The 23,749-nt window shown below is 36.7% G+C and overlaps 3 protein-coding genes across 9 annotated transcripts in view; 2 read left to right on the top strand and 1 right to left on the bottom strand.

The window, feature by feature from the left end:
- LOC127420231 (forkhead box protein P1-B-like) overlaps positions 1–15,522 on the top strand; it is a 57,891-nt gene extending 42,369 nt beyond the window's left edge. For all 4 annotated transcript variants that reach the window (XM_051662301.1, XM_051662302.1, XM_051662303.1 and 1 more), the window contains 10 exons: positions 2,482–2,586; positions 5,216–5,303; positions 5,606–5,689; positions 6,088–6,295; positions 6,752–6,828; positions 10,378–10,479; positions 10,605–10,726; positions 10,843–10,906; positions 11,126–11,292; positions 11,578–15,522. In XM_051662301.1, coding sequence (XP_051518261.1) covers positions 2,482–2,586; positions 5,216–5,303; positions 5,606–5,689; positions 6,088–6,295; positions 6,752–6,828; positions 10,378–10,479; positions 10,605–10,726; positions 10,843–10,906; positions 11,126–11,292; positions 11,578–11,731 — 1,171 coding nt within the window. In that variant the 3' untranslated portion in view covers positions 11,732–15,522. The remainder of the gene's footprint in view (positions 1–2,481; positions 2,587–5,215; positions 5,304–5,605; positions 5,690–6,087; positions 6,296–6,751; positions 6,829–10,377; positions 10,480–10,604; positions 10,727–10,842; positions 10,907–11,125; positions 11,293–11,577) is intronic.
- Positions 1–23,749, top strand: part of LOC127420260 (forkhead box protein P1-B-like) — a 120,539-nt gene that overhangs the window by 23,554 nt on the left and 73,236 nt on the right. The window contains exons 7-16 of the mRNA XM_051662341.1: positions 2,482–2,586; positions 5,216–5,303; positions 5,606–5,689; positions 6,088–6,295; positions 6,752–6,828; positions 10,378–10,479; positions 10,605–10,726; positions 10,843–10,906; positions 11,126–11,292; positions 11,578–11,707. Of these exons, the coding sequence (XP_051518301.1) occupies positions 2,482–2,586; positions 5,216–5,303; positions 5,606–5,689; positions 6,088–6,295; positions 6,752–6,828; positions 10,378–10,479; positions 10,605–10,726; positions 10,843–10,906; positions 11,126–11,292; positions 11,578–11,707 (1,147 nt within the window). The remainder of the gene's footprint in view (positions 1–2,481; positions 2,587–5,215; positions 5,304–5,605; positions 5,690–6,087; positions 6,296–6,751; positions 6,829–10,377; positions 10,480–10,604; positions 10,727–10,842; positions 10,907–11,125; positions 11,293–11,577; positions 11,708–23,749) is intronic.
- tns2a (tensin 2a) overlaps positions 13,211–23,749 on the bottom strand; it is a 106,082-nt gene continuing 95,543 nt past the window's right edge. For 3 of the 4 annotated variants that reach the window (XM_051662278.1, XM_051662281.1, XM_051662280.1), the window contains exons 24-28: positions 21,745–21,822; positions 21,472–21,640; positions 21,174–21,242; positions 16,573–16,602; positions 13,211–16,262 (exon numbers count right to left, since the gene is read on the bottom strand). In XM_051662278.1, coding sequence (XP_051518238.1) covers positions 16,121–16,262; positions 16,573–16,602; positions 21,174–21,242; positions 21,472–21,640; positions 21,745–21,822 — 488 coding nt within the window. In that variant the 3' untranslated portion in view covers positions 13,211–16,120. The remainder of the gene's footprint in view (positions 16,263–16,572; positions 16,603–21,173; positions 21,243–21,471; positions 21,641–21,744; positions 21,823–23,749) is intronic. The other variant, XM_051662279.1, reaches the window with a different exon arrangement.

The raw sequence follows: 23,749 nt of genomic DNA, 5'->3' as shown, positions 1-23,749 counted from the left end.
AGTCCTTCAGGTGCCTTTTGGCAAACTCCAGGTGGGCTGTCATGTGCCTTTTACTGAGGAGTGGCTTCCATCTGGCCACTCTACCATACAGGCCTGATTGGTGGAGTGCTGCAGAGATGGTTGTTCTTCTGGAAGGTTCTTCTCTCTCCACAGAGAAATGCTGGAGCTCTGTCAGAGTGACCATCGGGTTCTTGGTCACCTCCCTGACTAAGGCCCTTCTCCCCCGATCGCTCAGTTTGGCCAGGCGGCCAGCTCCATGAAGAGTCCTGGTGGTTCCAAACTTCTTCCATTTACAGATGATGGAGGCCACTGTGCTCATTGGGACCTTCAATGCTGCAGAAATTTTTCTGTACCCTTCCCCAGATCTGTGCCTCGATACAATCCTGTCTCGGAGGTCTACAGACAATTCCTTGGACTTCATGGCTTGGTTTGTGCTCTGACATGCACTGTTAACTGTGGGACCTTATATAGACAGGTGTGTGCCTTTCCAAATCATGTCCAATCAACTGAATTTATCACAGGTGGACTCCAATCAAGTTGTAGAAACATCTCAAGGATGATCAGTGGAAACAGGATGCACCTGAGCTCAATTTTGAGTGTCATGGCAAAGGCTGTGAATACTTATGTACATGTGATTTTGTTTCATTTTTTTTTTCATGTTTTTTTTTTTTTTAATAAATTTGCAAAGATTTCAGATAAACTTCTTTCACTTTGTCATTATGGGGTATTGTTTGTAGAATTTTGAGGAAAATAATGAATTTAATCCATTTTGGAATAAGGCTGTAACATAACAAAATGTGGAAAAAGTGAAGCGCTGTGAATACTTTCCGGATGCACTGTAGGTAAATTTGCAAAGTTATCAAAAATCTGGTCTTTGCTTTGTCATTATGGGGTATGGAGTGTAGACTGATGTGAAAAATAAAATCATTTAAAGTATTTTAGCATATGGCTGCAACATAAAATATGTCTGAATACTTTCTGAATGCACTGTATATGTAAACACTGTGGTCACAGTGTCCAAAAAATGTCTTTCTTTTATTGCTTAATTTTTACAATTCTGACATGGGGATGTTAATGAATAAATGATGATCGATTATTTATCTTATTAATTTGATCGCTTAAGCTTATCGATTATGCGTTCATTAATCATTCCAGCAGATAGAGAAAAGACTGTCTGCAGTGCATGTCGTCCTGTCAGCAAAGGAATAACAAACACAGATGCGCATCCATCGCTTCTTTCACTTGGTTTCTATATTAATGAACATTATGTTTACGGCATTAACTGTGATAATGTGTTAAAGGTACTGTAAGCGATTTAGTCTACCATTAGACATTCAATATGCATCTTTACTGCTTACATTTTAAACCCACACACAGTAAATAATAATGCTTGACTTCAATATCATCATGTTCCATGTTCAAACTTAATTTCAGCTGTTTCACGTTTCAAAATTGTTTCTTGCATTTCAAAATAAATGCAAAGACATTATTTTAGCAGGATTACATTTTATTTATTAGATTTTTATCAATCATATTTTGCCTCATCTATTGCAGCAATTTAAAAACAGCAGTTTCCAATCAGAGTTTGTGCGATTTCTTTGTGAACAGATCAAATCCAGCAACAGCAGCTCTGCGGAGAAGTGGGTGTCATTAGAGCAGATGCGATAAAAAAGATTGTAATCCGTGAGATATCATAAAATATGTCAAAGAGTTTATCTTGATCCACCAATCCTGATGGTAATTTTAAGAAGCCCAAATCTCTAATCTTTCAGAAACGTGCAGTTTCAACCCCAAAAACAACACTTTTTGGGCATTTTCAGCTAAATTTCATAGACAGCAGTTCTTTTCTCCGCTGCCAAAAGATCCAGGAAGAACCGGAGTGGAGTGTTTGTTTGTAAACAGTAACTTCATCTATATATGCCGCCCTGTGAATGTGCACAATGATTAACAGGCAGAAAGTCTTATGATTAGCTAAACAAATTATCTGACCGCGGCTCACGGACATCTTTTCCATCGCTGTTTATCCAGCCGAGGGTTGTTACAGAGAAAGGTGTGATATTTCATGGCACCTATTTTAGTGATATCTGACAGGTACAAGAGATGGTTTCTGCATGTCATTTCATAAAAAAAAATTACTTGCAGCACCAAGCATTGTTGATCCACTGGATCACGTCATTCCATCCCATTCCGTCTGTTTTATTTGGGTTTCTCAAAATAGAAACATTTGCTTAACTGGTTAAGACAATCAGGTTAATGCGTTTACATGACACATCCATAATATGGCTAAATTCGGAATAAAATGGGAGTATTCTTGTGTATGTAAACACAATGTCTTAGCATATTGCACGCCATTGTCACTGTCCAGAGCTATTCATCTAAGAAGGTACCCAGAACTGAGCCAACAGTCGAATTCTGCAGTGGAATTACAAACTTTCACCTGCATAAATGTCCATGTGGTTATTGTGTCTGTTTTTGCTTCAGTTCTCAGGAGAGTCATTCCCAGAGCGGTCATCCTCTGTACAGCCATGGCGTGTGCAAGTGGCCAGGCTGCGAAGCAGTGTTCGGAGACTTCCAGTCATTTCTCAAGTGAGTCAACAGCTCTCATCATCTTCTGTTATTATTCTCTTCTGTGCTGTATTATGCTGTTTGCCTGTTTGTAGATCTTTACAGGAGGAGCCATATGCACAAGTAATCTAATAATAATTTCTGCGTATTATGTATCACATTTTTGCCTTTTACTCTCCCCAGTCTTAGTTAGTTTTTCTATTTCTTGTTTGTTAGTCCTTTTTTCCTCAAGTCCTTTAGTTCACCCGAAAATGAAAAGTCTGTCATCATTTATCAACCTCGTGTTTTTTCAAAACCAGTATGACCACAAAAATAAATAAATAAATAAATAAAATAAATAAATATCTTCCACAGAACTTAAAAGGAGATGTTAAGCAGTATGTTTGTCTCAGTCATCATTCACTTTCTTAGCATCTTTTTCTATACAAAGAAAGTGACAGAGGCTAGCTTTCTATCTGCTTTTGGGGAAAAATTTGCTTTTTTGGAACAACATGAAGGAGAGTAAATGATAGCAGAATTTTCATTTTTGGTTGAATGATCTCACTAGTCTTTTTTGGTCTAAATTCCTCTTACTCATTCACTTGTATACACCGATCAGCCACAACATCAAAACCCCTGCCTAATATTGTGTAGGTCCCCCTTGTGCCGCCAAAACAGCGCCAACCCGCATCTCAGAATAGCATTCTGAGATGATATTCTTCTCACCACAGTTGTACAGAGTGGTTATCTGAATTACCGTAGACTTTAGTAAATTCTAGAGACTGTTGTGTATGAAAATCCCAGGAGGTCAGCAGTTACAAAAAATACTCAAACCAGCCTGTCTGACACCAACAATCATGTCACAGTCCAGATCCCTGAGATCAAATTTATTCCTCATTCTGATGGTTGATGTGAACATTAACTGAAGCTCCTGACCCATATCTGCATGATTTTATGCACTGCACTGCTGCCACACGATTGGCTGATTAGATAATCACATGGATGATTGTTGGTGCCAGATGGGCTGGTTTGATTTTTTGTAACTGCTGATCTCCTGGGATTTTCACACACAACAGTCTCTAGAATTTACTCAGAATGGTGCCAAAAACAAAAAACAACCAGTGAGCGGCAGTTCTGTGGATGGAAATGCCTTGTCGATGAGAGAGCTCAACAGAGAATGGCCAGACTGGTTTGAACTGACAAAGTCTACAGTAACTCAGATAACCGCTCTGTACAAGTGTGGTGAGAAAAATATCATCTCAGAATGCGGATTGGCGCTGTTTTGGCGGCACGAGGGGGAGCTACACAATATTAGGCAGGTGGTTTTAATGTTTTGGCTGATCGGTGTATATGTGTATCCCTCTCATTTCTTTTTTTTTCTTTCTTTCCTCCCCTCTCTCTTTCTTTCTTTCTCTCTGTTCTCTTTCTGCCTCTCTCTCCCCTGTGGCGGTGCAGCAGTGGGGCCCCTCTGGTTTGAGCTCAGTGCACTGATAAACAGAGTACCCATGGTGATCCTGGCCATCCCTCCCAAAACAAACAACAGGAGGATGTTTATCTGTGCCCCTTCCACTGACCCTGACCCCTGCTCCCAGTCTGAAGCCCCACCCTGTCTATTGCCACAACACTGCCTTTGTTCCTCAGCTCACCTCATGGTTCCACTATTAAAAACATCACATCACACTACACAAGCTGCATTGAGATTTCCCTGCACACACCGTATCCAAGAGTATGTGTGTTTAGCTTCCTAATATATCATCTTCAATCATAGAATTGACAAATATCGTGATGCTGTAATCATGAAAATTTTGATTTATGTATTTTTACTTATTTTAATTTCACTTCTTCAAGAGCAAATGCAGTGCTGTATTTTCTGATAATTAGGCAGTCAACAATTTTGCGTGCAGATGTACTAATAAATATGTTGCTGGTTGAAGAGAAACTAGTGCATTAATTTTTTTTTTCCCCTTTGTGGAAGTTTTTGTTCTTCGTGGAAGTTGTTTGGCCATACAGTTTCTCTATGAATAGACTGCCCCCTAGAGCTCAGCAGTAGTACTGCATTCTGACCTTTCAATTTGATTAGTGGTTCTCAAACAAATTGCTCTTTTGTACTGGTTCTTTTGAATGATTTGGTTGATTGTGCTACATCTGAAACAATCTACTTATGGTGAGGAACAAAAATGTACTTAACTACAAAACGAGAACGTGAAAAATGCAGCACAGGGACTTCTGGGAACACTTTGGAATAGGGCTGTAATGATTATGAAATTTGGTTGATGATTAATCGTCATATAAATAATTGCGATTAACAATTTAATTGTGTGTTAATTGTCATTTCTGTATTTGCCAAAAATGCCCTTATTTGTATGGTAAAATACGATTGGAATTTGAAGTGCACAATAATCGCGGCTATCTCAAATAATCGTGGTGGGCTCAAATAATCATGACAGGCCTACTTTGGAATGATAACTCAAACAAACATTTTTTTAATGTATTTTTAGACTAGTTAATTGAAACAAACCATCCAAATGAACCATTTGTTGATTCACTCTCCAGATGCAACATTTGTTTTTGTGGTGAAATTTTTTTTTAAGATTATACGGTTACTTTATGACTAGTCTTGTTTTTATTATTTATATTGAAAGATCTGTTGCTTGTCTGCTTTGTCATTCAGGCATTTGAACAACGAACATGCACTGGACGACAAGAGCACGGCGCAATGCAGAGTTCAGATGCAGGTGGTTCAGCAGCTGGAATTGCAGGTAAAATCCATTCAATACCGTTTCCTTGACTTCTAACAAAACAGTTGGTTTGATAATGTCTATCATGTTTTGGATTAGATGAATGAAAGCTGTGATAATTCTAGGTGTTGTTTGTTTTTCTGTTTTGCATGTTGCTAAACATCCTGCTCTAATCTGAGCTGTAATCTTTTTCCTTCTTTGTATGTACACATGAAGAAAGAATTCATAGTATGAACAGTAGAGAATGGGAGTTTGTAAGGTCCTGCTTGGCGTCTTCACCTTATCTATGGTACATCTCTGTTTTGTTTGTGTTTGTCAAACAGCTCACTAAAGACAAAGAACGTCTTCAAGCCATGATGGCCCACCTTCATGTCAAATCTACTGAGCCCAAACCAGCCCCTCAGCCAGTATGTCATTCAATTGATCATTTACTCTGTTGTAAATGTAAACACATTATTAGTGCTGCTTGCCAAGGCAAGGAATTATTATTACACAACACCATTGCATCGTGGTGGCAGGATTTGCACGGTGCACAAGTCAAGCACTATTCATGTTTTTTTTTGTTTTGTTTTTTTCAGAAAATGTAAAAATGTAGTTCTCAAATCAAAATCAAATCACTTTTATTGTCACACAGCCATATACACAAGTGCAATGGTGTGTGAAATTCTTGGGTGCAGTTCCGATCAACATAGCAGTCGTGACAGTGATGAGACATATACCAATTTACAATAACATCAGATTAACACAACAGATTACTACTCTAGTATTGCTAGTGTAATTCCTAGTTTTGTATATGTTTTATTAGGTAAATCTGGTTTCCAACCTCACTCTTGCCAAGGGAACTGTTCCCAAGACCACTCCCTCTATGAGTCTTTCCCAGAGTGCCACAGCACCATCCACCCCCCTCACATCACTGCCCCAGACACCCTCCGTCATTATCCCCACCAGCCTGCACAGCATGGGACCTATCCGCAAACGCTACTCTGACAAATACAACATGGCCATGGACCAAGGTGAGACTGATTACTTACAGTTTGACACTACTGAAGCCACTATTACAGCGGTCACAGCATATATTTATTTAGATTTTATACATTCCTCAAATTCTGCGGTGGTGTTTTTGAATTACGCCTTGGCTAATTTGGATGAAATAGAGCATTATAAATGTGAGATACTGTACTTTTTTAGGGCAGCTCTTTTATTTTTACTCACTCTAATTGTGCTACAAAGCCAATTTATGAACAATATTTCTTAATGTGGAACACTGTTTTGGTATTGGTGGAAGTTTCTGGGCCTTCTCTTTGATTAAAATGCCCCCTAGTGCTTATTAGCTGTACTCTATCCCAAACATTCATGTGTATTAGTGGTGTTTGATTAGTTACAAAACTGCTTTCACACAGGTTAAAGACCCAGTTTTAAACTGATTTGAATTGACAAACATAGCTTAACATGACTTTTGTGTCTCATAGATATTGTGCAGAATAAGGAGTTTTACCTGAGTGCTGAAGTCAGGCCTCCATTTACATATGCAGCTTTGATCAGACAGGTAAAGAACCACAACCTAACCCATTTCTGACAACTGTCAACTACTGACTATAGAACAATCCAATTGTTAACAAAAATGTCAGCGCATGCGCAGTATGTGGTGGCAGTAAGCTGGTAAACAATTGTTAGATTTGACAGATTAGACGATTAAACAAAAGAGCAACACAACACCATCATAAATACACACATTTTCTTAGCTAAACAATTATTATAATGACATGATTTAATAACATACCTGTTATAATGTTTGCTGCAAAGCCATGAGTTGAAATGATCTCCTCAGTCCAGCCAGCTCTGTTGATGACTTGAAGCTACAGCCGTCTACGTGAGCCCTCGAAATAATTTTTCATCAACAGAATCCAATAAAAGTTTACTGTTTGCGTACGTTTTTTCCACCACTTCCGTGTGTGATGTAAGTGGAGACATTGCCCAAGGATTGGTCTATTGACTGAAATAATTTGAGATGAAATTTAGTTCAGTCTTGTTAATGGACTTTAAGTCCCTTTTATTGTTTCATTGTTTGACAAATAAGGTTGTCCGAGGTAATGAAAAATGATAAATCTTTCAAAAAAGTTATAATGTCAAGTTTGTAGAAAAGTCATCTGTGGTTCCATGTTGGTTTTTATAAAGTTTTGAAGAAACATTTATAGAATTGTCTACAAAAAAAAAATAAAAAAAATAAAATTAAATTGATTCAATGACTAAAAAAAATATCGTAAGTAGTAAAAGGTACTAAAACACTTTCATTGCACCTTGAATAGATGTGAGTGTATACAACCTAATCATTCTTTTATGTTTTTTCAATGTAATTTATTTTTTACAAATATTATGAATATCAATGTTTTCTTAGTTAATCCATTTCACCTGAACAAAATTTTAATTTTCATAAAATTGTAAAAATATTTTTATTAGAGATTTTAAAACGTCCCACACTGTCATGAGGGTCTAAATGGTTCCTCTCTTTTTATTTTTTATTTTTATAACATGTATCAGTATGTTGGTACATGACCTGACTTTGATTAGGTGGAGATACGTTTTTCAAATATGAATATTTTAACACTTATACGCATACCTCAGGTCTTAAGTGACTTAGCCAGGTCCTCATTCCACCCCCTGTACCTCATCCATTTTATTTTTTTAGTTATGCCCACACCTCTTTAGTATTCCTCATTCTCTCTCTTATAAAAACAAATTTAAAAAAAAGCTAAAATTGCACACACACACACACACAAAATGTATAATGGTTTAAGTACCAGTGTATAGGGACATTAGAGACCCTAAGTATGTAATAGTGTAATATTTTTTTGCACTAAGATTATTTCAAATCTATATAAGTTTACTATCACAGGATATGTATTTCTTTTATTATTATTTTTATTATTACAAGAGTACTATATTCATACAAATAAATATCATGTTGATTTTCTGTGCAACAATTAATTAGGTGGTGCTGTTGTTTCAGTGATTGACCTGATTTACATTTGACATTGCTATTTTATGAAGAAACAAAGTGGAAGTAAACTATAGCAAGTTTAACACATGAACAGTATGATATGACTATTGTCATTTGAGTATATTATGTACTAAATGATGCAAGTTGTGCATCTATTTAGACTCAATAAGTGCCTGAGAAAATGCTTACAGTAGAAGTTTACATACACTTAGGTTGAAGTCGTTAAAACTCATTTGTTAACCACTGCAGATTTAATTAGCAAACTATAGTTTTGGGAAGTCGTTTAGGACATCTACTTTGTGCATGACATGAGTAATTTTTACATACACGAAGTAAACTGTGCCTTTAAGCAGCTTGGAAAATTCCAGAAAATGATGTCAAACCTTTAGACAATTTGCTTCTGATAGGAGGTGTACTGAAGTGGAGGTGTACCTGTGGATGTATTTTAAGGCCTACCTTCAAACTCAGTGCCTCTTTGCTTGAAATCATGGGAAAATTAAAATAAATCAGCCAAGACCTCAGAAAAATAATTGTGGACCTCCACAAGTCTGGTTCATCCTTGGGAGCAATTTCCAAACACCTAAATGTACCACGTTCATCTGTTCAAACAATAGTACACAAGTATAAACACCATGGGATCATGCAGCCATCATACCGCTCAGGAAGGAGCCGCATTCTGTCTCCTAGAGATGAACATAGTTTGGAGTGAAAAGTGCAAATCAATCCCAGAACAACAGCAAAGTACCTTGTGAAGATGCTGGAGGAAACGAGTAGACAAGTATCTATATCCACAGTAAAATGAGTCCTATATCAACATAACCTGAAAGGCTGCTCAGCAAGGAAGAAGCCACTGCTCCAAAACCGCCAAATAAAAGCCATATTACAGTTTCCAAGTGCACATGGGGACAAAGATCTTACTTTTTGGAGAAATGTCCTCTGGTCTAATGAAACAAAAATTTAATTTTGGCCATAATGACCATCATTATGTTTGGAGGAAAAAGGGTGACGCTTACGAGCTGAAGATCACCATCCCAACCATGAAGCATGGGGGTGGCAGCATCATGTTGTGGGAGTGCTTTGCTGCAGGAGGGACTGGTGCACTTCACAAAATAGATGGCATCATGAGGAAGGAAAATTATGTGGATATATTGAAGCAACATCTCAAGACATCAGTCAGGAAGTAAAAGCTTGGTTGCAAATGGGTCTTCCAAATGGCCACTAACCTTACTCCAGTTACACCAGTTCTGTCTGGAGGAATGGGCCAAAATTCCAGCAACTTATTGTGAGAAGCTTGTGGAAGACTACCCAAAATGTTTGACCCAATTTAAACAATTTAAAGGCAATGCTACAAATACTAACAAAGTGTATGTAAACTTCTGACCCACTGGGAATGTGATGAAAGATATAAAAGCTGAAATAAATCTCTCTCTCTAGTATTACTCTGACATTTCACATTCTTAAAATAAAGTAGTGATCCAAACTGACCTAAGACAGAGGATGTTTTCTACGATTAAATGTAAGGAATTGTGAAAAACTGAGTTTAAATGTATTTGGCTTAGGTGTATGTAAACTTCTGACTTCAACTGTATGTGTAACTTGTGTAGATTGTGTTATGTATAGCTCAGTATGTGTTTGACAGCCAGTTATGCCTCATGAAATTTCAGTGGGGAATTAATGAATCCTGTTCTAGATTTGTCCTGATTTGTTGCATTATCTTGTTGATATATTTGTATGTTAATGTTTCATATATCAAAATGTATTTCATTCTATTGTTTTCTAATTGTCTTGAAAACATTTTGAAAAGTTGACACTATCTGGGCATTTTTTAGATCTATTTGTGATAGATATAAGTGCCGAGGCTCTAAAGACCAGAAAATGTAAGAGAGTTTGAAATTCCCATGCATTTAAGGGTTAAAACAAAAAGTTTGAATGCAGAAATTGATAACATGTTCATCATAGTAGAGGTGCATTTAAGGAAGTGTTTTGTGTGAATTGCATCCACAATGTCCTTTTGACACTTATTCAGTGACACAAGCTAATTATACTTCATGACAGTACATTTGATGTGTACATGTTTTTTGCTCTTCCCATTTATAGGCCATTTTGGAGTCTCCAGAAAAGCAGCTAACACTAAATGAAATCTACAACTGGTTCACTCGAACATTTGCGTATTTCAGACGCAATGCAGCAACGTGGAAGGTAAATTCACAGTTACATGGAACTACACTGTTTTTCTCTTGGACAATATATATTCAAGACTTTCTGTGCACTATGCCAGTTAGATGTTCTGATTTCTAATCCCGTTGCTTTCTCTGTGAACTCAGAACGCTGTTCGCCACAACCTCAGTCTCCATAAGTGTTTCGTACGAGTGGAGAATGTGAAGGGGGCCGTTTGGACCGTGGATGAGTTGGAGTTTCAGAAAAGGCGACCTCAGAAGATCACTGGGTAAACATGCATCTTATCTTCAGTTGAAAGTTGATTGCATGTGGTTGCAGAGGTTTATTTGTCCAGATTCTTCAGAGGACATTGTTGCTAATGGTGTTTTTGCCATTTTTTTGCAGATCACCTCTGGTGAAGAACATCCAGAATAGTTTGGGTCAGAGTCCTGCCCTATCTGCTCTGCAGGTATAGATTCTCATCAACTGATGTCACTTCATTCTTTAAGCCATCTTATAATTTACCCGGTTAAACCCAAACTTTGTTCATTTGATCCCAAAACGACATGAAGAGCCTACAACTGAAGTAGCTAAAAGCCATGACAGATTTATTTCATGTCCTTAATGTTTAACTTATGTAAAATACCAATGTTAGTTTTCATGCTCTCAAAATTCTGTTTGTCCTCAGGCAGCGATGGCGGACAGCAGTCTGCCCCTATATGGCTCTGCGTCTATGGGAGTGTCCAGTCTGAAGGCCCTGGCCAGCACTATGCATGAGGACATGACTTCTCACGAGCAGGATGACTGCTCCCACAGCGATTCCTCCAGTCTGGAGCTCTCTCCTCTGCCCACACTGTGAGTCACGGTATATTCACTGTCTGCTAACACACACTATAAACACTGATGATCATCTAATGTTACTCAATACAAGACTAAAAATGTGGGATTTACAGTAGGGAAATCCTGATTTCGCGCAACACATTACCTTACATTGAAATATAAAGCCATACAGTGGCCTCAAAAAGTATTTGGACTCTTAAAACACACCTAAAATTTTGTTTGTCATTGCATTGGATAACAAAATATCAAACCAAGTAGCCAAGTCAAAAAAAACATTCTTCATGTGAATTGTGTGAACAGGCATCAGTCTCAAATTAAAGAGGAGCAAATGGAGGTCGAGGACTATAATGGCTCCATGTCTCCTGAGACAGATGACCAGCACAGTCCAGATACCAACCACCATGCTGAATACACCGATGAGCACGACACGGTCTGTCAGCCGGCTTTCTCCTGAAACCATCTCCATCACTTATTCTCATTCACATTCACTGCTGAGATCTGTCCAATGTACCAACAGACTCTGAGAACCCTGACACATGAAAGTTAAAGCCGCAACTATTCCTCTCGGGAACAAGCGTTTATTTATTGTTTCAATGAACCTGTTTGTGTTGTATGCAATGGATTGACCTCACTGGTACTAAAGGGCTCCTCTGTGTTGAGGTTTATACATTAGAAAAGTTTGCCCATCAACTTGCAGATAAAGAGTGCACTGTATGCTACACATATTTTGTTTGTAAATTAAACACTACAGCACCTGAATTGAATCAGCAGCTTACCTTAAAGGGTAGATTGTTTCCCTGTCAACCAAGAAAATGTTATGCCCGTATGAATGAACTTTTTTACTAAGATGTCTAGGACCAGATTTGTTTAGCCTCCTTGAAATCTCAAGACTACGAATTCTCACCTTGTGAATGCTCTTTATTGAAAATGCAAGTTCGAATCACCTCAAGTACTGTAGGGTTAGTTGCCATGTTGGTAACGTGTGGCCTTAAATTTCGGGCTGCTCATTGGTAGAATTGAAACTGAAATTGTGAATGTTTATCTTTTTTTTTTACCTCTGTTTTTTTCACAAACACAAAACCAAACTTAAGGGGAACATTTTATAACCAGCACTTGATGAATGTTTTTTCAATTTTACTTTTTGCTTCTGTTTTGATTTGTTTTTCACTAGTGTGTACAGAAGGTCACTGTATTTCTATCATCCACAACATTTAAACCGAAACGGCGCAAAACGCACTCAAGTCTCATCTTCAACAGACCGAGTTATTCAGTTACTAATGAAGCTAAGCCAAATGTTTTCCTTTGTATTTGAGTAGAGAAATATTTTGTCTAGTTTGGTTATATAAAAACAACAGCTACCAAAGATTGTGAAAGATGTTATGTTGTGTACCCTGTTTACATTGTCTCTTTTGATATGGCCAATACTAAGAAGTCTTCATGCTAGTCAATTTAGATAAAAATAGAGAGTGCATATAATGTCCTACTCATTGCATTGAGTAATTAAACTGTAATTGTACCACAAACAAACTGATGAAATGGAAAGAATGAATAATTTATGAATGTTACACGTCCAAAAGAAATGGATGGCATATATTTCAAATCAACTATTTCAGTTTGTACCACACTTCTGAATAAATGGCCTTATAATTAATAACTTTTTCTTTGTATAATAATGTGAAAATGTATATGCTGACATATGTATGTTTATCTCTGTTTGGTCCATCAACAAAAAAACAAGTATTCCAAAAATAATTAATAGGTTTATTTTTTTATTTTAAATAATTTTCAATAATTAGATATCCCGTTTTTGCTTTTAATGAATTATCTAGAATAAATAGTGGCCCAATTGAGAACAGGAATAGTGCAGACTCTTTAGGTCAGCATCTTTTAGGTGCTACATCAGCATAAAAATAATACACATCATCAATTTAGATTTTGTACCATGACTTTACATTTCTTTATTATATTTATCATTTGTGGATACACTGAAAAAATAGCATATGGTAATAAAAAAAAAAATCTTTTTTTTTTATCAATGTCCTTCCATGTAGTTTTTTTTTTTTACTTTCCAAGTCAGCTGCATGTGAGAAAATATATTACTACATACAAAGATCAATAAGAAAATACAGAATACAATATATTAAAGTTGTCATAGACGTGTCTTACTATCTGTCAAAAACAGCAATAACTTGATACAGGTATGTAAAAGAAATGGCACAGCTTAAATCGTAATTGAATACAGAGCATATGAATACATTGTCTTTGGTTACAAACAACTTCTTGAAATTTTTAATCTGTGAACATGAAATACAGACTGAAACGTTATGAAGATGGAAACTTACTCCACCTGTCTTGATCAGTTTAAAGACTGATTACATTCCAATATAATGTTCCACTACACAATATGGCAGGCACAACAGTACAGCATGATGTATGACGTTCTGACCAAGCTTATGTTTCATAAATGATGTCGTGTGGATGGTGTATTTTATTCTATTTGTGAACAGTGCACGAAATATTACATAACATAAGGGGACAAATTTAATTCCTTCCTACTATAAAGGCAAACAAATTACATGACTATCAGCCCTCATTATGACATTATACTACATACTTGCAATGATTCTCTTTACACTGGAACTCCAGCACAGCACATTGACTGTTTAGCTTAACGACTACGCCATGTCTGGTCCTCCATCTCAAACACTCTCAAACTTCCCCTATCGCTCGCTAACTCTTCGGGCCAGATTCAGAAACCATGGCACCTCCTTTCCAGTCAAAAGGATAAAAAAATTTCACATTTGAAATTTGCTGTTGAATAAAAAACATTATTTGACCAGTAATTTTGGCTACATCCACACTAACCTGTTTTCATTTGAAAACGGTTTTCAGTTTCTTAATGTCATCGTTTTCTAAACACCATTTTCTGGAGAGGAAAACGGCATTCTAGTGTGGATGAAAGGCGTAAACGTAAATTAATGTTTTCAAATGAAACGTATTAGCGTGGACGTTGCCTTAGTTTTCAATGTAATTGTTTTGCCTGAGTTTTCAAACAAAAACGGATTAGTGTTTATGTGGCCTACTAATATGTTTTGGTTTGAAAACGCATTTTAGCTACATTAATGCCTCTATCCACATTAGAACTGTTTCCCTCCTCTGAAAATGGAGCGGTTTGAAAAAAACTCTCCCATAACCGCATACTTTGGAAAACAATGGTGTTGGAGTTTCCAAATGAAAATGGATTGTTGTGGACTTGACCTACTAAGTTTTAGATTATAAACACATTTGATGCCTCTCATCCACACTAGAATGGTGTTTCCTCCACCAAAAATGGAGCGTTTCGAAAAAACTACACAGCCACATACTTTGGAAAACAATGATGTCAGGAAACTGAAAACTGAGTTTATGGATTAGTGACGGATTAGTGTGCACGTGGCCTACTAATATGTTTTTCATTTGAAAACGCATTAATTTAGCTACATTTAAACCTCTCATCCACATTAGAACGCCATATTCCTTCACTGAAAACGAAGCGTTTCGAACACACTCCAGGTTAGGAAACTGAAAATGGAATTTGACAAAAATGTATTACTGTGGTTGTGACATACTAACACATTTTTAACTGAAAACGCATTTATTTCTCTACATTCACGCCTCTCATCCACATTAAAATGGTGTTTTCCTCCACCAAAAACTGAGCATTTCAGAAACGCCCTCCATAACCGCATACTTTGGAAAACGTTGGCGTTAGGAAACTATAAATTGAGTTTTCAAACAGAAACAGATTGATGTGGACATGACCTACTAATAAGCTTTTGTTAAAAACATTCATTTTGCTACGTTTAAACCTCTCATGCACATTAGAACGGCCTTTTTTCCTCCATCACAATTGGAGCGTTTCGAAAACACTCATAAGCGATGAAGTTTCAAACAACACTTATTTTATAGCTTCCTATCGGCATCATTCCAGAGTTTTCAAACAAAAACGGATTGGTTTGGACAAGAACTACTACTAAGTTTTTGTTAGAAATGCATAAATTTAGCTAGATTAGAACTACGTTTCCCTCCATCGAAACAGAGCGTTTCGAGAACACTCTCCATACCTGTATACGTTGGGAAACAATGACATTGTGACACTGAAAACGGATTAGTGTTAATGTGGCCTACTAATACATTTTCGTTTGAAAACGCATTAATTTAGCTACATTTATGCCTCTCATCCACATTAGAACTGTGTTTCCCCCCTCTGAAAATGGATGCAGTCTGAAAAAAGCCCTCCCATAACCGCATACCGAAAACGGATTAGTGTGGACATGGCCTAAAAGTTACAGTGAATAAAGAACAAAAGTGATGTACATGAACTGTTGATTGATTGTCGTACTGCAAAGACTGATATCTGTGCAAGGTACAGTATATGTTTCCGAGTGCATATAACATTTTATTCAGGGGGTCAATAACAGTGCCTTATAGATATCTTTTCTGAAAACCCCTGGTGCTTAGTCTACATAGTTTAGCAATCATGGTGCTATGAGTGATTTTATTTCATAAAGTCAATTACACAATCCAATGAACAAAAGGCAAAACCGCTTGACCTCAACAAACTGTTTGCTTCAGTCTGGTTACATTCTGAAATATTTGGCTTTTCGTTTGTTTTGGTATCATGTTAGTCAATGGTAAAGCCCTTTGTCTTAGATTACAAACAAAAAGTTGCTAGACAGTAAAATGCAGTTGCGAAGCCCTTGAACTTTGTTGTCATTTGTGTTTAACAGAAAGTGCACAAAGCCATTTTAGGCAGGTGCTGTGGTGTAACTTAAGATCACAAATGATCTTTCTCCCTGGGTCTCTAGCGTCTCTGTGGTGCCAGCATAACTTTGTTAATGAAGTTGACAATGGCAGTAGCGGGCTGTTCGGGATCCAGCTCTGCAAAAAGGTGGCACACATTCTCCGCCATGCTCCCGGGCTTCTTTGCAACAAAACCAAATACTCTGAGAAAACAGAAAAGCAAGTAAGTGATTGTGGATAGAAATATCAGTCAGACATACACTCAGCATAACGAGTGATATCCAAAACAAGGCCTGCTTCTTTTTTATTTGGTAGAAACACTGGTTAAACCTAATACCAAAAGTGAGAGTATTACAGTATTGGAGTGGACAAACAGGTTGATCAATATTAGAAGTATTACAGTAATCTAAGACTAAATGAACATGCACTATCAGTCACTCAGCAGCAATACAGAAAAGAGACAAGCTCTCGTAACAGTCCAGACAAGACACACATATCAACATGTGGACTTACTTAGAGGTCGTGCTGTCTGAGTTAGTCCACCTACGGCAGCAAGAGGGAGACAGAGACAAGACTGAGGAACAGACTCACACGTTCACAAAAAGGATGGCTGCAGCCACACACATGAACATGCTCTCATTCCAAAGCCAGAAACATACTCTGCACAATTATGCAAACACAGATGGTCCCGTTGTTCATTCAGAACATGCATGCGTGGTGATAAAGCCTTACTCTGGTGATAAAAAAAAAACTCAGTCCTCAAGGAGGTGACAGAGTTGGCTTCAAATATCCGTCTTTAAACCAGATGTGATGTTAATCAGGTAGTTTGCTATAAACACATCAACAGCAATGTAAGAAATTAACTTTTTTTTATTAAGGGGAAATATTTCCCCTCTGGAATACATTTTCAGGGACATTGTTTTACCTTAATGAAGGATTTAAAAAAAAAAAAAAAAAAACATAACAACATGGGTTTTAGGCTTAGAATAGATTATGAAATTTAAAATGTCATAAAAAAAAAATAAAAAAAAGGAATTTATTACGGGTGAATCTTTGCCCCCACATTTTAAAGGAATATTCCGGATTCAAAACAAGTTAAGCACAATCGACAGCATTTTTACAACAAAAATAATTTCGATTTGTCCCTCATTTATAAAAAATACAAATTGTGGTTACAGTGAAGCAATGCAAATGGGGCCAGTCCATAAATATTAAAAAATACCCAGTTTCAAACAGTCTGATGTCATGAAATTTACGTGACAATGGCAAAATATTTGTAAACCAAAACGACATGCTTCATTACACATTAGGCTGCAGTTTCCCAGTTAAAATATCCAGCTAATTAGCACTTCCCTAACCTAAAACCTTAACATAAACCTAACCAGTAGTGTCCCAAAAGATATCCTTACCTTTAACCAACGCCTAAAACAAACTGATCGTGTTTTAAAAGATAAATGAGAGGTGAACAAAACAGACTTCCTTACCTTTAACCAACGCACAGTGTTGGGGAAGCTACTTTGAAACTGTAGTTTGACAAGCTACAAGCTACTCATAATTTTAAGTAGTTAAGCTACAGTCAAGCTACTCTTTTGAAAAAGTAGTTAGCTACACTACAAGTTACTATCAAAAAGTAGCTAGCTACATTGAAGCTACTTAATGAAGCAATATTTTTTTAATGTTACTATCAAACCAATAATATTAATAACAAAATTTACACTAATGACATTTATTAATTAATGTATTAATTAAATACATTTAATGTGTTTAATTAAATTTAATTAAAACATTTAATGAATAGTAACATTAATACAGTTTATAATGGCTATAAAATAAAATACAACAGTATAAAATAAAAACAAAAGAGATCAGATGTCATTAAAAAATCATTTTTATACTATGCTTCACACTTTTCAGTCCTGCTGTGGCCAAGTGTAGCCTACTTCCCTAAAGATCAAATTTTTATGACAAACTCTCCTTGGGCTGGCATTTTTTGTTCTTGTCACATAATATTTAGTGTGGATAATATGTGAATAAAGACCTCATCTGGGTTCATGCTCATTGTATTTTCTGACTTTTTTGCCATTGGCATACAAGTGCCATCTTTACAGGTCACGTACAGAGGTTGCTCTACAAATATTTGTTCGCCTTCTTCAGGTCCAAAAAAAGTGGACGGATGGTCATCTTAGATTGTTGCATAATAATACATACCATAATTCATGTTATTTATTTTACATGAAAATAATAGTTAATTAAATGCTAAGAAATGGAGAAATCAAATAGTTCTGCATGATAGTAATTATTATAATAATATATACTGTATATTTATAAATATTATAATAACAATTCACTCGCTGCTCCCAATAACGCACAGATGATGAGAAGCGAGTATGGGTAGCTCAGTGGTAAAAGACGCTGGCTATCACCCCTTGAGTTCGCTAGTTCGCTAGATCGAATCCCAGGGCGTGCTGAGTGACTCCAGCCAGGTCTCCTAAGCAACCAAATTGGCCCGGTTGCTAGGGAGGGTAGAGTCACATGGGGTAACCTCCTCGTGGTTGCTATAATGTGGTTCGTTCTTGGTGGGGTGTGTGGTGAGTTGGGCATGGATGCCGCGGTGGATGGTGTGAAGCCTCCACATGCGCTATGTCTCCGTGGCAACATGCTCAACAAGCCACGTGATGAGATGCGCGAGTTGGCGGTCTCAGACGCGGAGGCAGCTGGGATTCATCCTCTGCCAGCCGGACTGAGGCGAATCACTACGCCACCATGAGGACTTAAATGCATATAGGGAATTGGGCATTCCAAATTGTGTGAAAAAGGAAAAAATAAAAATAGTAAAGGTAAATATGCTGTTGTGTGATCTATTAAGAACAAAGTGTCTGAAACATTCTTTGTTACACAGAAGAATAAAATGGTGTTCTTTTACCATTTTCAGATTTACCTGCCCCTGTACGTCTTATAAAGGTAAACAAACTGTGGTTGCTCGCTTTACATAACCATCAGACAATCTCTTCTTATCCAAGTGAGCTGTAATAAGCTCTCAGTAGATGACGGTAATTCACTATTTTGGTCTGTGATCTGCCATTACAAAAGAAGACGGCGCTGCCTGATTCTGATCAGCAGACAGAAATATGTTGCCAGATTGTCGGATGTTTTGCCGGTAAAAGTTTGGCTTCTATGCAATAAGGAAAGCTATTAGTTATAATCTGACCAACATGATGTAGCGTTTGGACATGTTACACCGCTACTTGCTGGAAAAAGTAGTTCACTACTGGAAAAGCTACTCTGTTTTAAAAGCAGCTAAGCTAATGTCAAGCTACTGAAAAATGTAGTTAAGTTAGTAGCGTCGCTACATGTAGTTAGCTACTCCCCAACACTGCCAATGCCTAAACCAAACCAATTGTGTCGTAAAAGCAAATGTACATTTACTGAAGCAACCACGTCATATCGTGTCGCTTCTATGACACTTTTTTTTCGAGTGTCCTTGGCTGGGCTGGACGCTCAGTCTCCAAGTCCAACACTTTATCTGGTGAGTTACCATGCAAGGCCGCAAGCTAAATACACTTGAATAAGTGTGTAAATGTAAGTGGGTCTGTCAAACAAGTTTTAAATTTTTTTTTCAAATGTTACATTGTAGTACAAATGTTTTGATATCATAACATAGAAGTGTGTGAGTAAAAGAGCAAAAAAATAAGTGTTTATAAAGTCACAAACAGCCATAGTACTCGTGATTTGTGTGAAAGTGAATAAAACGCACAGTTTTTGTTGCGCCTCTAGTGTTAATTTCACTAGGAAACTACAGTAAAACGTAGAAAGCAGCACATAAAACTCAGTTTGCAAAAACTGAGTTATAGTAACGTTCATTCAATGAGACTAGGTTGGTTTGAAAAGTATAGCTACAAGATGTAAACATATTTGTTAACATGACTTAATAAAATCAAGGATTTACCGGTGTTACACCGTTTATCACATTACAGCATTTACTGGCTCTACATTGTCATGACAACAAAACTGTATTATTGGATATAACTTTACACAGGTATGATTAGTAAGCAATTTTATCACACTAAAATCATGCTAACACATATACGGTTTATGACTTGCTCTTGAATTGTGCATTTTCTGTGTATTTTTATATTTATGGACTGGCCCCATTCACTTCCATTGTAAGTGCCTTACTGGAACTGAGATAATAAATAAACGAGGGATGAGTAAAACATTTTTGTAAGAATTAACATTATGCCACAAATGCTGTCTATTGGGCTAAACTTAAATTGAACCCAGAACATTACTTTAAACATCTAGGACATTTTTTTCCACTTTCTTGCATTGCTAGAAGCACTTGCATATACAGTACACATACTTATGTAGAGCATGATTTGGACCAAACATACATTGGTTTGGGGTTGCATTTTGGAGCTTTACATATAATCATTGTTGTGTAGTGCTGGCCAGGCACAAACCCACCCCAGCCCACACAGTTTGCAGTCTTGCCCAAGTTTTTTGGAGCCCCACTCAAAAGACAAATTCTGCTTACGCCCCAGGTGACGTGATTTTGAAAGTCTGACCTATAACGTCTGGTTTCAGATTATTGCCTCACACTGATAGCCTGTCTGTGGTGAGCAAATTCTTTGCGAAATAAAAATCACAGACACCAAACAGTTTACAGGGCGCAAAGTAATCATTGAAAAAAACATGTCAGCACAGGGCAGGATATTTGTAAAGCATGAGCCACAAAGCTTGTGTTTTACATACAACTGAAACTGTACACACATAAATAAAAATAAAAAACATGCATAAACACAGACACACAGACAGACAGCGCAGCCGGGAAACATTCATGCACTACCTGATTATTCTGTGTTAAAAGCCGATAAGATTTCATTTTAGTTCTACTACTAGTTCTAGTCAAGAAACACACATGTACAAAATAAATAAAAAATAATAAGACTAATTAGACATAGAATACATTTTCAAAAAGAAAATGCAGAACAGCCTTGTTTGGAAAAATATGTTGAGTGGACATATAAACCAGTACTTGGAAGAAAAAAATCCTTAGTCTCTCATTGTAGACCAGTTACTAGACAGTTACCACACTTCTGTCAATACAACCTTACCTTCTGTCCTGTGGGTCCACACTGCTGAAAGTCACGCTGTTAATGGGGTAATGTCTCCTGAAGAACACCCTGCAAATCCCAAACCTCTCACAGTTAACTCTGAGTGACAGTATTAACAACCTGTCCACAACTTTCTATTGCTCAGTTTGTGGAGCTACGCTTTTTTGGTATATACTGTAACTGGAAAGGTATGTGTTAATCTTTTCAAAAGCAAAGAAAGGAACATTCTGAACGTGTGTTGTACCTTGTAAAAAATAACTAGGTCATTTAAAAACTTGGTTAGGGTTAGTGGCCATACCTGCGTTGGCTGTCCGTCAGTGTAATGCCCTGGGCTGACACCTTAAAGTGGACCACTGTGGCAGAGGGCCGAGTGTTGCGTGACATTGTGGCCCCCGTGGCCTTAGCGATAGCCTGGGGCCCTGTCAGTGACTCAGTCTCTACAGAGTTCAGGTATAGCACATTGCAGGCTGATGAGAAAGAGGGATTGATTAATAAATACAGACGTCAACTAATAAAAGGGAAAAGGCAAAAGAAATGGGTTAAAAATAGAATAACGTTAGGACACACTCACCTGCTCCCTGTTTGAGAAGGTCTGCAGCTGTACTCATATTACTGACTGGCTGAACCTCAGGGACTTCTCCTATTGGATCTGAGGAAGTGAAAAAAAAATATAGGCTAGTGTCTGAGATTATAATACTGCTTATTAATTTATAACTTATACCTTAAAGCCTATGTTCAGTGTTCTCCAATTCAAACCTTAGTCAAATTGTTTGTGATAATATATGGTTGTTACTTCAACTTCAGGCACTTGCAGGTACCAGGTTTTTTTACACACACACACACACATATATATATATATATATATATATATATATATATATATATATATATATATATATATATATATATATATATATATATATATATATGGAGGTCTTATCAAAACTAAATTGGAAACTTTTTACCAGAACTTCATCATTTATTTTTTAGTACTTTTATAATGCCTTTTATGTACAGATTTGACAGTTTTAGCCTTGTCCCAGACCCAGACTTTCAATATGAAAGGGGTAATTCATTCAAAAAATGAACCTCATCATTTACTCACTTTCTTGCCATCCAAGATGTGTATGACTTTCTTTCTTCTGCTGAATTCAAACAAAGATTTTTTGAAGAATATTTCAGCTCTGTAGGTCCATACAATGCAAGTGAATTGTGACCAGAACTCTGAAGCTCCAAAAATCGAAATAAGGCAGCATAAAAGTAATCCATACAACTTCAGAGGTTAAATAAATGTCTTCAGAAGCAATATTATTGGGTGAGAAACAGATCAATATTTCAGTCTTTTTTTTTTTAACCATAAATCTCCACTTTCACATTCTGACACATTCTGAAAGTAAAATTAAAAGTAGACATTTATAGTAAAAAAGGACTTAAATATTGATCTTTTTCTCACCCACACCTATCATATCACTTCTGAGGATATGAATTTAACCACTGGAGTCTTATGGATTACTTTTATGTTTCCTTTATGTGATTTTTGGAGCTTGAAAGTTCTGGTCACCATTCACTTGCACAGTATAGACCTACATAGCTGAAATATTCTTCTAAAAATCTCAGTTTGTGTCCTGCAGAAGAAAGAAAGTCATACACATCTGGGATGGCATGAGGGTGAGTAAATGATGAGAGAATTATCATTTTTGTGCAAACTGTCCCTTTAAGAAGAAATATGAGATAAATGATGTTTGAAGAAAACAGAAAGGTAAATATCACTTGTGAGCTGAGTATTTTTACTGGCCATCATTTCCAATCAAGCTTTCATTTCGCCAAATTACGCAAAAAGTGTTTTTTAATTTTGTGTAATTGTGTTTTTAGAATTCATAAATTGGCTATGAAATTAGCATTAGCAAGACAAAGGAGGCAGCCATTTTTTTTTTTTTTTTTTTTTCAAAAACATTACATTTGTCATTTCCATCAAAGAATTATATTAAACACAATACAGAACTTGCGATGTGCTAAAAATTACACTGTGGTGTTTTATTTTTTATTTTTATGGCTTTCAGGAAAAATGACAAATCTTCTGTGATGCATGTACATACACATTGATAGTAGGCCTATTAAAAAACTAATGAGTGTGAAAAATGTTTTAATGAGACTTTACTTTCTAAAACTACACAGTGCTAAAAGTGCCAGAAGTTGAAGAAACAGCCATATATTTGTTTACATTATAGTATATAAAATCATATACAGAAGCAGTCAAATGTTTGGACACACCTGACATGAAAAAGACCCTTTGATCTATAAGCTTTTGCTTTAATGCTTGAATGTTTGAATTTCTATGTATTTTTTTAATGAATGTGTTGGACAAGATAGTGAAGAAATGCAGCCAACAACTGCCAATCATACATGGGAACCTCCTTAATAATGTTTTAAAAGCATCTCAGAATTCACCATGTGAAGCTGGTGAAGAAAATGACCAGAGTGTGCAGAGCTGAAATCTAGGGTGGCTACTTTGAAGAAGATACTGAATAAGATAGGTCTGATTGGTTTAATATATACTCACTGAGTGTATCACTTTA

Source organism: Myxocyprinus asiaticus, chromosome 29 (assembly GCF_019703515.2).
Source record: "Myxocyprinus asiaticus isolate MX2 ecotype Aquarium Trade chromosome 29, UBuf_Myxa_2, whole genome shotgun sequence".
Lineage (NCBI taxonomy): Eukaryota > Metazoa > Chordata > Actinopteri > Cypriniformes > Catostomidae > Myxocyprinus > Myxocyprinus asiaticus.
This window is presented reverse-complemented; position numbering and strand designations above follow the sequence as displayed.